General features: G+C 45.9%; 1 protein-coding gene and 1 pseudogene across 2 annotated transcripts in view; one reads left to right on the top strand and one right to left on the bottom strand.

The window, feature by feature from the left end:
• Nucleotides 1-14,752, bottom strand: part of LOC126540243 (polypeptide N-acetylgalactosaminyltransferase 11-like) — a 121,051-nt gene that overhangs the window by 28,135 nt on the left and 78,164 nt on the right. For both annotated transcript variants that reach the window (XM_050187044.3, XM_055075906.2), the window contains exon 12: nt 13,486-13,587. In XM_050187044.3, coding sequence (XP_050043001.1) covers nt 13,486-13,587 — 102 coding nt within the window. The remainder of the gene's footprint in view (nt 1-13,485; nt 13,588-14,752) is intronic.
• LOC140216173 (uncharacterized) lies at nt 7,397-9,308 on the top strand (annotated as a pseudogene).

Genomic DNA, 14,752 nt, shown 5'->3' with positions numbered 1-14,752 from the left:
ATTGATAGAGCCGTGTTTTTTGATTGTTCAAGCCAGGATAGCGTCGAGTGTAAAGTGTTTGTTTCAGGAAAGCTCGTAAATAAGTGTCGTTTGATGACCGTGCAAGAAGCAACAGAGCTCTTGCAAAGAGCTGCAAAAATTCCTGTGTGCTGTGTCCTATGCTTTTCAGCTATTCAGCTCGGACACTCTAAGAGGCCTGCATCTCTACAAGCCCCAGCTTGAAAAACGTTGTGGAAACATTGCAGCAACACAGATGTTCTTCCGGTGTGTATTGTTAATTCAGCCCTCCTTTTGATATTCGAAATTATTATCATCTTACGCTTGCTTTTGCATTCTTATCCTGTACCTTTGCAAAGGCCTATAAATCCCAACATCCAAAAGCGACATGGGGTATATGAGATCCCCACTTAAAGATGTTTAAAGGGCACTCATGTTGTACAGCACATGGGCTATTTTGCATTTCACGTTTTTCTTCGAATTGCAGCTACTGTGGCTATAATTCAATATAGTATTTTCATTTATTTTTGCAGTACTTAGATGTTCTTGGCATTTTCTTTATCTGCAATGTCACACCCTTTTCATCATTGATACCGTCAATACAGCAACCTTAAAACCAAATATGGTTACTTTTCTACAGGAGGATGGAGTTCCTGATCACCACAATGACGTCACGTTTCCCATCTGAAGCTTTGAAGCCTGACTCACCTGCAGTGCAGGAGCTTGTTAATTTCCTGGACTTCCTGAATAAGTGGGAAGCTCATGCAAAGAAGGGGAAGTTCCTGAGTGAATCAACAGCTGAAGGACTGAGAGTCACTCTTACAAGTACCTTGGAGCTGTTGAAGTATGCAAATTCAGAGCTTGGCTTTTCATATGTGATGACATCACGCCTGAGCCAAGACAAGCTCGAGAGCACGTTCGGTATAGTAAGGCAGTCGTCAGGCTGTAATGCCCACCCAAGCCCACAGCAATTCCTAATAACCATCAACTGCCTCAATTATTACAATCTGGCAAAGAGCGTCGCCGGGTCAAATGTGCCTGAGGTTATGGTTAGCTCGCTTCTATCAGTCAAGGACCAAGCGGCAGGTTCTCACAAGCAGCAGAAACTTATTGATATGCTGATCAACATGGGTAATCTTGATGAAGCTGAAAGAGCTCTTAACAATAAAGAAGCTATGACTGAACATTCTTATAACAATCAGAGGAGTGACTCAAGGCTTACGTACTATATTGCAGGGTATGTTGCAAGAAAGTGTATCTTGAAAACAAAATGTCGTGTGTGCATGGATCAGCTTCTGTTACCAGATCACGATGGCAAAAATTTGAATGCTGCCACATTTACAAAAGCATGCGATTTTGATGGCTTGCTCTACCCTGCATTGAGCCTCTTCAAGTTTATCAGTCAGCTTGAGGACGTTTTCACAGGATGTTTTAGCTCTGGAGAACTGCATCATGACAGCATCATGGATGTGCTTGCTCTTCTGAACAAGACAGGCATGGACCGTATTGGATGCGATCAGCACTTCAAGGAGCTCACCTCAAGTTTGACTGGGTTTTATCTTGTGACCAGAATGCATTTTTTTGTCAAAGGTCTCAACAAGTCTCGTGACTTCGCCCGAAGGAAAGCACAGCAGCATTTAAAGTTGAGCCGTGTGTAGAAAATTGAGATGCAAGATTTTGTTGAGGACTGAGTGGGGCACAGTATATGTGAATAAAATTAGTTGTGTCATGCATATTCATGTATATTTTTTTAAGCGGGGGGGGGCGGCTACTGCTGCCTGAAGACTGGGTTGTCGTGCACAAAGTTTGCCTGACCTATTGGGGCACTTCTCTCAAGTTCGCGGAAATTTGGTATTAGATGCATGAACTAGAACTGCACTTTTACTAGGTACAGCCTTTGACAAGAGCTCAGAGGTCACGGGGTTTGCTTCAAGGCCGTGTAGTGGGGCTCCTGTAGCAATTTTGGGCGTTCACCCCATTGGAGGTAGCGGGACCAAAAATCTTACCTTCAGGAAGATGCTGGAAATGCATTACGAGCTACGTGGTGCGGCTCGGAAGCGAACCCCGTCGGCTCGAAATTTTTTACAAAGGCTCTACTTGCACTGATGCTGCAAGCAAGTCCACTAGCTCGCCCTTCTAAAGAACTGCGTGCGCTAAAAGACAACGAAAGCGTTACATGTGACCGAGGCACGCTCCTCGCCGAACCCTGTCCCATTCCCCGCCCGCCGTTGGTGTGTGCGATGGCATTAAGGCAACAACATTGCAGTCACTGCATGCAGCAAGGCTGTTACGTAATTCCGTGTCGCAGCGTCGTGAAAAATAAACAAGATCGCGGATGTACACGGGGAGGGAGCTCCTGTGTAAATTTCCAGGCATTTCACCTACAGCTACGCATTGTTTTAGAGTTCTTTATGGGGTGCGTGAGGTCACAGAGAATTTGCATAATTAATTTTTCTAAAGAGGAACGATGCATTAATCTGAACATCACGCGGGCATACGCAGCGACTTCCGTACGCTGCAGCAGACGGCAGGCTGGCCGCGAAGACGCATTCAAGTGCGGTTGACTGCAGCGCCACCGCCAACTTCCACGCTCACCGGCCCTCTCCGCGGCGGCCGGTCGCGCCATTTAAAACATTCTAGTACACTCTAACTGAGCCCTGTGGTACCCCGGAAGTGACTGTGGCCGGCGATGACTGCGCGTGATTAAAGGTAACATACTGAGATCTTAAATGTAGCCAATCAGCTATCCAGCCGAGTATTTTGTCATTGTTAATAATTTTACTGAGCCTAAGAAGAAGTTGTCTGTGACACACCATATCAAACGCTTTGCTATAATCTATGAATATGGCATCAACCTGTCCTCGATTATTTAGAGCCGAAGCGATGTCATGAGTGAATTCAATGAGTTGAGTAGTTGTAGAAAAACCAGAGCGGAAACCGTGTTGATTCCGCGACAATATATTATTATTAGTTAAATACTGAAGGACATGTTTGTGAATTACGTGCTCTAAGAGTTTGCAACAAGTACTTGTTAACAAGATAGGCCTGTAGTTGGAAATTAGTTGCTTATTACCCAATTTGAACACAGGAATTACATTGGCGATTTTCCAAATGGTCGGTACAGTACATGTCTCTAATGACTTACAAAAAATTATGGTTAGGTAATGAGCATTCCATTCTGCATAGTGCTTCAAAAACGTGTTTGGTATACCATCCGGTCCGGCACCCTTAGTAATGTCGATGTTCAAGAGAAGGTTATAAATACCGTTATAGCTAATCTCAATTCTTGTGGAGTCATAATTTTCATGTGGTCTATGGCAGCACGTTTCAGGTAGAACCGAGTTTTCGGAGCTCTGAGATCCTTCAGAACAAACGCATCAGTACGGCTGTGCAAGCTCATCTTCAGCAAAGCTCTCAGTGATGAGCACTTGCTTGCTTTGAGCAAGACAGTCAGCATTCAAGAAGCAAAGATAGCTTACCGATTACGTTGGTAAATAATATTTTTGCCATTTTGTTGTAAGTGGGCTTGACTACGTATGGTAAAGCCGCTTGTTGGGGGGAGTGGAACAGCGCACACAGAAATCTAACATCTATGCAGAAAGAAAAGCAACAGGAAAATGGCAGGCATAATTTTGAGAAAAAGGCGAAGAGAAATATGGATTACGGAGAAAACATGGGTGACCATTAGTCTAGTTGAGATCAAGAGGAGGAAAAGGATTTGGACAGGTTATGTAATGCATAGGGCAGTTAACCGGTGGTTGGTTACGGAAGCACTAGTACCAAGGCAATGGAAATACAGTCGAGGATGGCAATAAATTATGTAGTGCGATGAAATTATGAAGTTTGCATGCATAGGAAGGAAGCCACATGTTGTTCTGATCACCTTTGTCCTGCAGTGGACATGCTATAGGCTGATGATGAATGAATGTCAATGAATGATGTGATGACGAATAAGCACTCTGATTTAAAGCGTGCCTCATTTTATAGCAGAACAAATGTAGCATGCCTCCATTGCTGGAAATCAGAAATACGATGAAAGCTGCAGAGTTTAGCTTTCCGTAACGAAAATTTACTTATGCGTAATGCCCATCAGTGTCAATCTCTGATAGCTTTTCATCGCTGTCTATGGACCACAACATGTTGCCCTCCTTGTGGCCCATTGTGTCTGATATTCCACTTTTATCGAACAACTCCACAAAAATGACAAATTTGATAGCAGCCCATGCCTATGCTAACTAGTTTGTCCTGCAATGGATACAAGGCGCTGACGTGATCATAACATATGACAGTACTCTGTCATCTTATTCCCCAAAGTTAAGACACAACCAAGGGCAGAAGAAATCTTTAGAACAGGAAAGAGCGTCACGCAGTGCTATGTCCTTCACCTTTACCTTACTTACCAAGCATTTCAGCCCTTTGCAGGGATGAAATGCTTGGCAATTGCTTGTGCAGCTTTTTCACAAAAGACCCGGCAAGATAACACAAAGAAGCCACCTTCCTTGTTTGCTTGTAGGAGGCGAATGTTGTTTTGTTTGAAGTAAGTGACGACGGCAGGGGTTCAGTCATGAGGGTGTAGCTGTGGAACTCTGCCATCGCTAGCTTAGCATGTAAAGTTATGTATCTTTCGAACAAGCTTTCATGATTACAGTCTGCAAGTGGCATGCTATTGCAATCCTACAAGAAAACTTGTTCTGCTGCCATCTTGCAATGAAAATGATGCTGGCTCTGATGGCACTGGAGCTCGCTTGAACAATATTCTGCCTGGTGTTGCCCACAGGCAATAAATTAGGCTATTGATAAAAATTGTTTCCCCCCAAAATGTCTTCTTTTTGTTGAATACCTTATGAACTCGCATAACTTATGCACATTTTCCCCCAATAATTTACCCATGTGGGTTAATTAACAAGGGTAGACTTTTGAGCTACAGTCGCCGACTAATTTTTCGGACTCCAAAAATTCGGACATGCTCGATTATTCGGTCTGCTTTGCAGCACCGCCATTCTCGCCATTGACCATAATGTATAACAACTGCCAAAAGTTCGGACACCTTGCAACCTCTTGTCCGATTTTTCCGACACTCCTTGAGCCAACTCGATCGAGAGCACCATGCACCGACCCTGACCGGTGCATGGTTCGACTCGCTGAACGCCATTTTTGTTTTGAACAGAGCCTCCTTGCTGCCCCATGAAGTGGCGCTACTGCAAATCTCCGCTCATCATCATCGTTTCTGCCTGGTTCGTGGCTACAGCCATTGCTACAGCAGTTCCAGTCTCAGCTTGGTAAGCCATGTCAAGACAATCCAGCAGCTGATTTGTTTCTTCGTGCACGACGCTGTGAGTAGGCGACGTTTTTCGTTTGTGCGACTGGTGTCGGCGTGACGGTGCAGTGATGTTTGCTTTGTGTGCTGGGTCGAGGTTGCGGTGATCCAACGTGGCATACAGAAACATAGCGTCAAGTGTCTAACTGCACCGACAGTGCCTGCGCAGACTGCGCTGGGGAATGCCAGCAAGCGGGTGCCGGGAGGCCTAGGATTTGTCGCCTTCCGATGTGCTCCCTACTGACGGCGAAAATGTTCGTCCGAGCATTGCGATTCCAGACACCGTCTCATTTGACAGTTTCACAGGTGCTGACACTGCTGTACTGACGGGCAGAACTCGACGACGGCAAGATCATTCATCAGGTTTCTGCTGCACCGCCGGACGATGACTCCGAATCGAAAGATGACGCACCATGTGCTACGCTGCCGTTGCATGCGGAGCGCGTACAAGCTGTGACTGTGCTTTCAGCCGCCTATAGGGACCGTACGACCCTCTCCGAGATTCAGGCTTATCTGATTGCGCATAAACGGAACAGCGTGCAACTGCGCGTTCACAATTTCTTCAAGCCTACTGCTGAGCCCGAATAAGTGCGTGGAAATAAAGGATTTAGTTTTTTTTTTTTCTTAATCTGCTTTTTTGGACACCTGTTTATTCGGACATTTCCCCAGTCCCTGTGAGGTCCGAATAAACGGTCGGCGACTGTAATTCTTTTATGTGGCCATTAGTAAGCCTAATCTACGGCACTAAGATTGTGCCCCCGAAAAACAGCTACCAATGAACCGGGCATAAGTAATGGAAACGGGCAGTCTTCTATTTTTGCAACCTTGAAAACACTAATTCCAAATCCAAATTTGTGTACAAGGAACCCACACATCTGGCTGCCCCTTCAACCGCTTAAACTTAATAGGATCGTCTCAGAACAAGTGGTCCTCAGTAGAGTCAAATAACCTTGAAATTGCAGTTCTCTTGAAGATGATGACAGTGTCATATAATTCATCCTACACGTCTCTAGGATTCAAATGCACAACAGTTTTACCTGCAGCTTTTTAATCTTGCCTCACGGCATTGGAGGATGATCACTCTTGGTTGCATGAAGCACGTTGTCCAACCACTGCTCGCATTGAAGTTTGCATCAAGGATGGCCTGCTTCCTTGCCAGGGTGCCTACCAAGTTGACATTTCTAAATTCCCTGAGTTTTCCAGGTGTTCCCTGAATGCCTTTGCAAATTGCCCTGAGCGACGCAGAACTATGTTTTATGTCAAACGGGAAACCATGTCGCCCGATGCTGTCACTATCTAATAAGCATGTTAAAATTAAAAAAACTATTTAATCCCCTATGAATACTAAGGAGTAGTGTTTATTTTATTCAAAAAGAGAATAGAAGGGAGGGGTTAGTAAAATGCACAACAAATAAAATGTCTTAAAAAAAAATTGCAAATCAAGTCAGACATTCTCAAATACGAATAAAAATAAGATGCATACAGAAGCATTTTCGAATATGAACTATTTCTATCAACTGATAGGAAGCTCAGTGGTATGAGGCCCAAACTTTGTCATAATTCAGATTCTCTCGCAACAGCTCGTAAGTCAAACTCAACTGTCCCGACATGCTCTCAGCTTGTGTACGATGCCTCAGTGTTGCGCTTCACTGCTTTAAAGAGTTTATTTTGGTTTGTATGAGGGACATCTGCATCTTGGCGTCAGCCAAAACTGTTTTTTGAGCTCAAGCTCCTTCAAACTGGCCGAAGCACGCTTCCTTTCCTGTTTGTTGTGTATGTGCAACATTTATCAAGCGTATTGTCTCTTGTCACTGTGAGCCACGTATCTGATGCACACGGTCACTGTTCACATGTGCTATTGTATTGATAGCAAATCGCATGCCTCAGCTGCACCCATGCTCCCTTTATAAGGCGAAGCCACTGAATCATTGCTGTCTGTTATGTTCATGTTGCTGTCCGAATAAATGCTCGACTTCACGGCGTCTCTGGCCAACATGGCGACGAGGGTGGGATCGTCGGGCAGAGGCAATGACCAAGCCTGAGGAAACGGCAACGATGCCACGGCAAGCGAGGACATCAGTGATGACCACCACCCTGGGATCTTTGGCCGAGTTCTGCCCAGACTGGCAATATCGAAGTCTACCTGGAAAGGTTGGACCTGTATGCAACCGCCAATGGAATATACGCAAGTAAGAAGTTGCAAGTCTTCTTAACAATCCTGGGTGAAAAGGCTTACGTGACTCTGCGTAGCCTGCTGCTGCCGAAGAAACCATCAGAAGTCAAGTATGAAGAAGCTATAGAAGCTCTCTGAAAGCACTAGGCTCCAAAACGGTCAGTGGTTACCGAACGGTATCACTTTTACCAGCGAAAGCAAGAGCCGGAAGAAAGCCTAAAACAGTTTATCGTCGAGCTGAAAAGACTGGTTGCGACATGCTCTTTTGGAAGCTTTTTGGAAGAAGCGCTCCGGGATCGACTGATTGCTGGAATCAGGACGGATTCGATTCGATGCCGTCTTCTTGCTCTGTCAGACGATGAAGTCACCTGGGAGCGAGTATGCAAAGTTGCCACTGCCTTGGAAACGGCCCAGAAAGACACCCGCGAAATGCTACCGGAGGGGCCAACCGCCAGTCCTGCCGACGTTTACTGGCATCGGGAGCCCACCACCCAAGGCAGGCGACACGCGACGAAGACCGCTAGCAACGAGCAGCGTGACCCCCAAAATGGTCCAAGGAAGCAATGTGGGAAAGGCATTGTTCGCGCCTGTCATAGATGCGGCGGACTGCATGCGCCAGTGAGTTGTCCTTTTCTCAAAAGTACCTGCTTCAAATGCTTAAAGCCAGGGCATGTAGCGAAAATGTGCAAAACAAAGGTCGTGCACAAAGTTGAGGAGACCATGCCGTCAACAGACTTGCTTACTGTTAGTACGACTAACCAAGTTCATAGCTCTCCGCCTATTGTGCTTAAAGTAAAAGTAAACGGCAAGGAGATTCCTATGGAACTAGACACGGGAGCAGCTGTGACCATAATGTCTGAAAGAGATTTTGATGAAAATTTTCCAAACTACCCATGTTCCTAAGACAACGTGCGTCTAGGAGTGTATAATGGCACTGCACTCAAAGTGAAAGGTGTAGCAAACGTCAATGTATCTTATCAGAACCGAAGCTACGATCTGCCTCTGATAGTTGCAAAGCAAGAAAATGAAGCCCGCATGCCGACGCTTTTAGGTCGCGATTGGATGACTAAACTAAAAGTTGACCTGCAGAATGCTGTTCAGCAGTTGCAACGTGACGTAGATAACGTACAGGAGGGCAGGCCGGTGGTAGCAGCGGAAGCTGAAAAGAAGTTGAAACAGTTGTACGGTGATGTGTTTGAGCCAGGCTATGGTTCTATCAAAGGATTCACTGGTAGTATCCGAATGAAAACCGATGTGCATCCAACTTTTTGTAAGGCGAGACCAGTACCATATGCTTTGCGCGAACAAGTGGAGAATGAATTGCATGACCTTGAGAAAGCTGGTGTGGTGTACAGAGTCAGGCACAGTGATTGGGCTACACTGCTAGTTATCGTGCCAAAGGAAACAGGAAAAGAAATTAGGATATGTGGGGACTACCGAGTCATGGTCAATCGGGATATTGAACTTGACCACTATCCATTGCCTCTGCCAGAGGACATATTCGCGTCGCTGGTTGGAGGGACCGTGTTCACCTTACTGGATTTGTCAAAGGCTTACCTACAGCTTGAGCTGGATGAGCAGGCACAGCAACTGCTCACGGTGAATACGCACATGGGATTTTTCAGGTTCCGGCGATTGCCATATGGAGTGGCAAGCGCACCTGCAATGTTTCAGGCCGTGATGGATCAGGTTTTACGAAACATCCCTGGGACAGCCTGTTACCTGGATGATGTGTTAATAGCAGGTAAAAACCTGACAGAGAGTGCTATCACCGTTCCCAGCAAGTGCTACAAGCGCTCAGTAAGCACGGCATTCGTGTAAACGCAGGGAAATGCAAATTTTTCCAAGAAAATGTTTGTTACTTGGGGCACGAGCTAGACAAGCATGGCGTACATCCAGCAGCGGAAAAGGTAAAGGCGATTCGAGAAGCGCCAAAACCAAGTGTTGTGACTCAGCTAAAGGCATTTTTGGGCCTAGTAAATAGTAAACTACTACGCCAAATTTTTGCCTGACCTAGAAAATGTGCTAGAACCTCTCCACCAACTGTTGCGCAAGGGCAGCACATGGAAATGGTCGAGCCAGTGTGACGCATGTTTCAGTCGCTGTAAGAATTTGATCAGTGAAGACATGGTCTTGGAACTGTATGATGTAACGAAGGAAATACAGCTGACATGTGACGCTTCTGCTTACGGCTTAGGCGCAGTGCTGTCGCACATGGTTGAGGGCATAGAGCGACCGATCGCGTTTGCATCACGGACGATGACGCCTGCTGAGCGTAACTACGCGGAAGTGGAAAAAGAAGCTTTTGCAGTTGTTTTTGGAGTGAAGAAATTTCATAAATATCTGTACGGGCGTACTTTCAGTGTAATCACTGATCACCAGTCGCTCACAGTCATATTTGAGGCAAAGCACCACACAAATGCAGTAGCTGCAGCTCGTGTGCACCGCTGGGGAATTTTTCTTGCAAACTACAGGTTTCGTATTTTGCACACACCAGGAACAAAGATAGCCAATGCAGAGGGATTATCACTCCTTCCACTGCCGGAAGCCGGTGACGAGGCAGAAGAAATCTTTTATTTTTCGCCTGTCAATAAACTCCCCATAACTGCAAAAGATATCGAGCGTGAAACTGTGAAAGATCCAGTTCTCAGGGCTGTTCGTGAAATGGTATGGCACGGATGACCGCGTGCTGTGGATGCTCATTATCAGCCTTTCTTCGTGAGGCGATTTGAACTTTCAGTGGATTGTGGTTGTGTGGTGTGGAACAACAGAGTAGTGATACCAAATTCGCTTCAAAGTGAAGTTATGTGTTTGTTGCATGAGCAACACATTGGCATTACAAAGATGAAAGCCCTTGCAAGGTCAATGGTTTGGTGGCCAAAGATAGACAACTGCTTGGAACAAACTGTAAAGCAGTGTGAAATTTGTCAAAGCACAAAATCTGCGGTGCCACTAGCGCCGCTTTCATCTTGAAAGTGGTGCACAAGCAGTTCGGAGAAGATACATCTAGACTTTGCTGAAAAAGAAAAAAAGATGTTCCTTTTAGCTGTAGATTCCTATTCCAAATGGTTGGAAATAAGAGTCATGACGTCAACGACCGCGCAAAGCACGATCGAAACAGTGCGCTCGTTGTTCGCAAGTCGTGGCCTACCGACAGAGGTAGTCACTGATAACGAGCCGTAGTTTCGTGCAAAAGAGTTTGAGGACTTCCTATTGTGAAACGGGGTTAAGCACACCACCCTTACTCTGCCATATCATCCTCGGTCCAACGGTTCGACCGAACGTGCGGTTCAAACAGTAAAGCAGTCGCTATTGAAGCAATTGCTGGAAGACCAGAGGAATAAAAGTTCCAGGTCACTGCAGCACAGAACTGATAATTTTCTGTTCGCTTACAGAACAGCGCCGCATACATTCACCGGCCAAACACCAGCTGAACTCTTCGTGAGGAGGAAGTTGTGCACAAGGTTGTCATTATTGAAGCCAGATCTGCAGGATGCAATAAATGCCGAATCTGAGAGGAATGTATGTAGTGCAAACAAGAGGAGGAGTTCGCCCAGAGTGTTTTCTGTTGGGAATAGTGTTTGTGCGTTCAGTACATGGGGAACAGGTGAAATGGCGTTCAGGCAAGATTGTGGATGTGAAATCGGCAATGACATACCTTGTGGTTGTGGATGGACAGACGCGGTTTGTGCACGCGGCCTGGTACTAGTGTTGTGAAAGAAAATGATGTACCTTTGCCACATGCAAGTGAACTGCTTGAAAGTGAAAGTTTCCTTGCACCCGCCTCAATTCGGCAAGTGTTGAATCGGAGTGATGGTTGCCCACTCTCACGTGGAGCCCAAAGTGCATCAACGTCAGAACAGAACGATGCCGGTTCACCTGTGCTACCCAGGCGCAGCGCTCGTGATAAGCGGAAGCCAGATCGTCTGACGTATGACAGATTCTGATCTTGTTGGAGGGGAAGTGTTGTATCTGTGCAACGTTTATCAAGCGTATTGTCTCTTGTCACTGTGTGCCGCGTATCTGATGCACGCGGTCACTGTTCACATGTGCTATTGTATCGCTAGCCAATCGCTAGCCAATCGCATGCCTTGGCTGCACCCATGCTCCCTTTATAAGGCAAAGCCACTGAATCGTTGCTGTCTGTTATGTTCACGTTGCTGTCCGAATAAATGCTTGACCTCACGGTGTCTCTGGCCAACACTGTTCATTCCTCAATGCGTAAGTCCTTTCCGTTTTCGTCCTCTTTATGCCGCGCGTTCACCCCACGGACCATTTGAAGCATCTTTTTGGTCCCTAGGGGCCACGAAAACGTTCGAAAAATTGGCCAGTTGGAAAAAATGAATGCATGTCTTTTACTGCCCTCAAGGGCTCAAACCACCACAGGCACGTTCGAAAAAGCTCTGAAGGCCTATGGGTACACTTATTAGGCATATTGGTGTTTGTACTGTGACAGGAGATACCAAGTGCACGTGTGTATAATTAAGGAATACATATTGTGTCCCGTGGCAATTGCCCCTTCCCATGCTTTTTATGCTTCACTACAATACTTTTGCGTATGGCTCACCAAGTAACATTTCTGTATAGAGGCGAAGCTGACTTTGGGGAACCGCCGGTGTGCAACGCACAGCCCTTTCCAAGCTTCGAAGCCAATCGTGAGGACTACAAAGGCGGAGTCAATGACATTGCTGATAGCAGCGAATTCTTTAAATGAAAAACACTGCGCCCAACGGCAAGAAGCTTAATAGCAAACGTCTAAGCAGTTAGGCCTAGCGTTGCTGCAGTGGTGGCTACGGCTTCCAGAGAATCTGCGTGCGAGAGCGCCGGTTCGAGGTAGCGAGGTAATCAAAACAACAGATGCGATGGCTTTGATTAATGCCATTTCGGACCTGTGGTCACACCAAAAGGTCAGGAAAATCGGAGGGCGAAAGGTTCTTGCGTGCGAAATTTCAGACGTTCTGATACAGTGATTCTATGGGGTACGTGGTGTTGCCGCGAAACCGTCCGAATTATCGGGCATTCGAAAAGTCGGTCATTGACTGTACACTGGCAACTCCTCCAGCCGACAAAAGGCCGTCAATGACGATTCATTACGATTGCTATCTGTTACTCGAGCCAGCATTACCCGCAACTTTGGTTCCCTTTCAACAAATTTACAGCTAATTTTCCCTGATAGAAGCACAAATTCCCTGAGTTTTCCTTGAGTTTTTCCAGACTACTCAAAATCCCTGAGAATCCCCATTTTCCCCAGTTTTCCCGGTTGGTAGACACCCTGCTTGCAGGTCGGTGAGCCTTGTTCTGTATCGTTTCAGTTGATACAGCACAGCGTGTATTGCTGGTAGCCTTCACCTTTCTGTGCTGCTGTCCTCAAACGCACGTGCACACTTCATCAATGCTGAAATGCCTTCCTGATGTGTGGCTGTCATTCCTCAAACCATACTCAACAGCTACGAGCTTGAAGCCGGTGGTGTAGCTTGCATACTACTCCATTGTGCAACAATCCAGCTGCCAGATCACACCACACATGCCAACATGACCAACAACCCGACCGACTTGACAAAGAAAAACATGGTGGAATAATGGCCATCTACAGGCGGCGCTAGGGAACATCCAGCCTTCCCAGTCGGGCCACCACCATCAGTCAAAATTGAAACCAGGTCACCACTCACGACAACAAGTTCAGGTTTGACCACTATATGAGGAAAATAATATGTGCATTCTTAGTGGCCAATTAGGGGAATGCATTCATTATGCAAATGTGTTCACTAGGCGAGTAACTACGGTATCTTTATTCTCTGTGTATGTTGCACATTTTGACAAAAAATTAACATTTACTTCGGGTATTTCTTATGTCTCGTCCTTAAAGGGTTAACTGAGAGTTGAACTAATGGAAGTCTACTGCAGCAAACCTAACGTCACACCTATGTCACATCGGGCCAACGTTCATACTGTCAGGGCACATAGAAAGATAGAAAGTAAGTGAAGTGTGATAACCCACCTGGCGCTTAACCTTGGCGCATTCCTGCAGCAAGAACACAGTGCCCTTGGTGGTGACGTCGTCCTCGGACTCTACGCACAGATGAGTACCCGACAGCTGCAGCTGCATGCAGAGAGAGCAAAGACGCACACCGGTGAGACAACAATCAGCAGTGTTCTCCAGCCTATTAGGTGTTAGCACCCACCTTTAGTTATGCCATTTTGTATCAGAATGGGGTGAGGATGCCTTTCTATCAGAGACAATGTTTATAATTCGTGGGCCAACCATGTGTTGTCACTACAGGGAGCCTGCAACTTTCTCAATGCCAGTCTCACAAACCATGTACTACACCAAGAGGATTAAAAGCTGTCTGTGGGTCAATCGGAGTTCTATTGGTGCCTAGGAATGCAAAAACAAAGAAAGAATAAGTAAGTGAAAAAATGAGTTTTGATTGACATTTGGGGGCTTGTTGATTTATGCTTTCTCAACCAGTGAAAGACAAACCAGTACATACATGTGTTTTAGGGCAACTCCTAATGTTCGCTGCGGGACAAACACCCCTCCTAGTTATCTTTATTTGATCCTATCTTGCATCAGCCAACACCACACTATGCCTGCAAATGTCCTAACCTTGGCACCATCTAATCCGCTGCTGTCCTGGACTGTGTTTCCCTTCTTCCCTTGGCAACTACAGTCGAACCTCAATATAATGAATCTGGATATAACTAATCGTTAGATATAATAAATAGAAAATTTTGTTGGTCATGCTTTAGTTCAATGGAGTATTCTACAGTAGAATCTAATTTATTTGAACTCCAAGGGAACAGGAGATTTATATGAATAAAACAAGAGTTAGAACAAAGGAGAGCCCCTTTGAATACAGCGTCCTTTGCGCTATATTTAAATTGTGCTATATGTTAAAGTGTGCACTACAGCGCCAAAGACGTCACGAATTTGAACTCCAAAAACCATGCAACGGTTATTTCAAAGAAAATCTCCCATTCTCATGCACCTCTCTTCAGGCAAATCCGAACCAAAGGTCAAAATTCCATGCGTCGCTAGCTGCCGTAATGACAGCAGTGGCAGTGACGATGAGATTGACAATGGCCCATCTTTGACACCTACCCCGATGTTTATGCAATGTGCGCTGTCATTGATCCAGTCGCTCATGGGTTTCGCACATGCTAAAGGATTACCGCCAGTGTTCACGCAGCTGGTGGACGCGATGCACACCGAGGTTGTGAACCTGAAACTGCCACGAAAGCAAGTGCAGATTGCTGACTATTTC

Source organism: Dermacentor andersoni, chromosome 2 (assembly GCF_023375885.2).
Source record: "Dermacentor andersoni chromosome 2, qqDerAnde1_hic_scaffold, whole genome shotgun sequence".
NCBI lineage: Eukaryota > Metazoa > Arthropoda > Arachnida > Ixodida > Ixodidae > Dermacentor > Dermacentor andersoni.
Note: the sequence above shows the minus strand (reverse complement) of the source record. Positions and strands in the feature narration are given on the sequence as shown.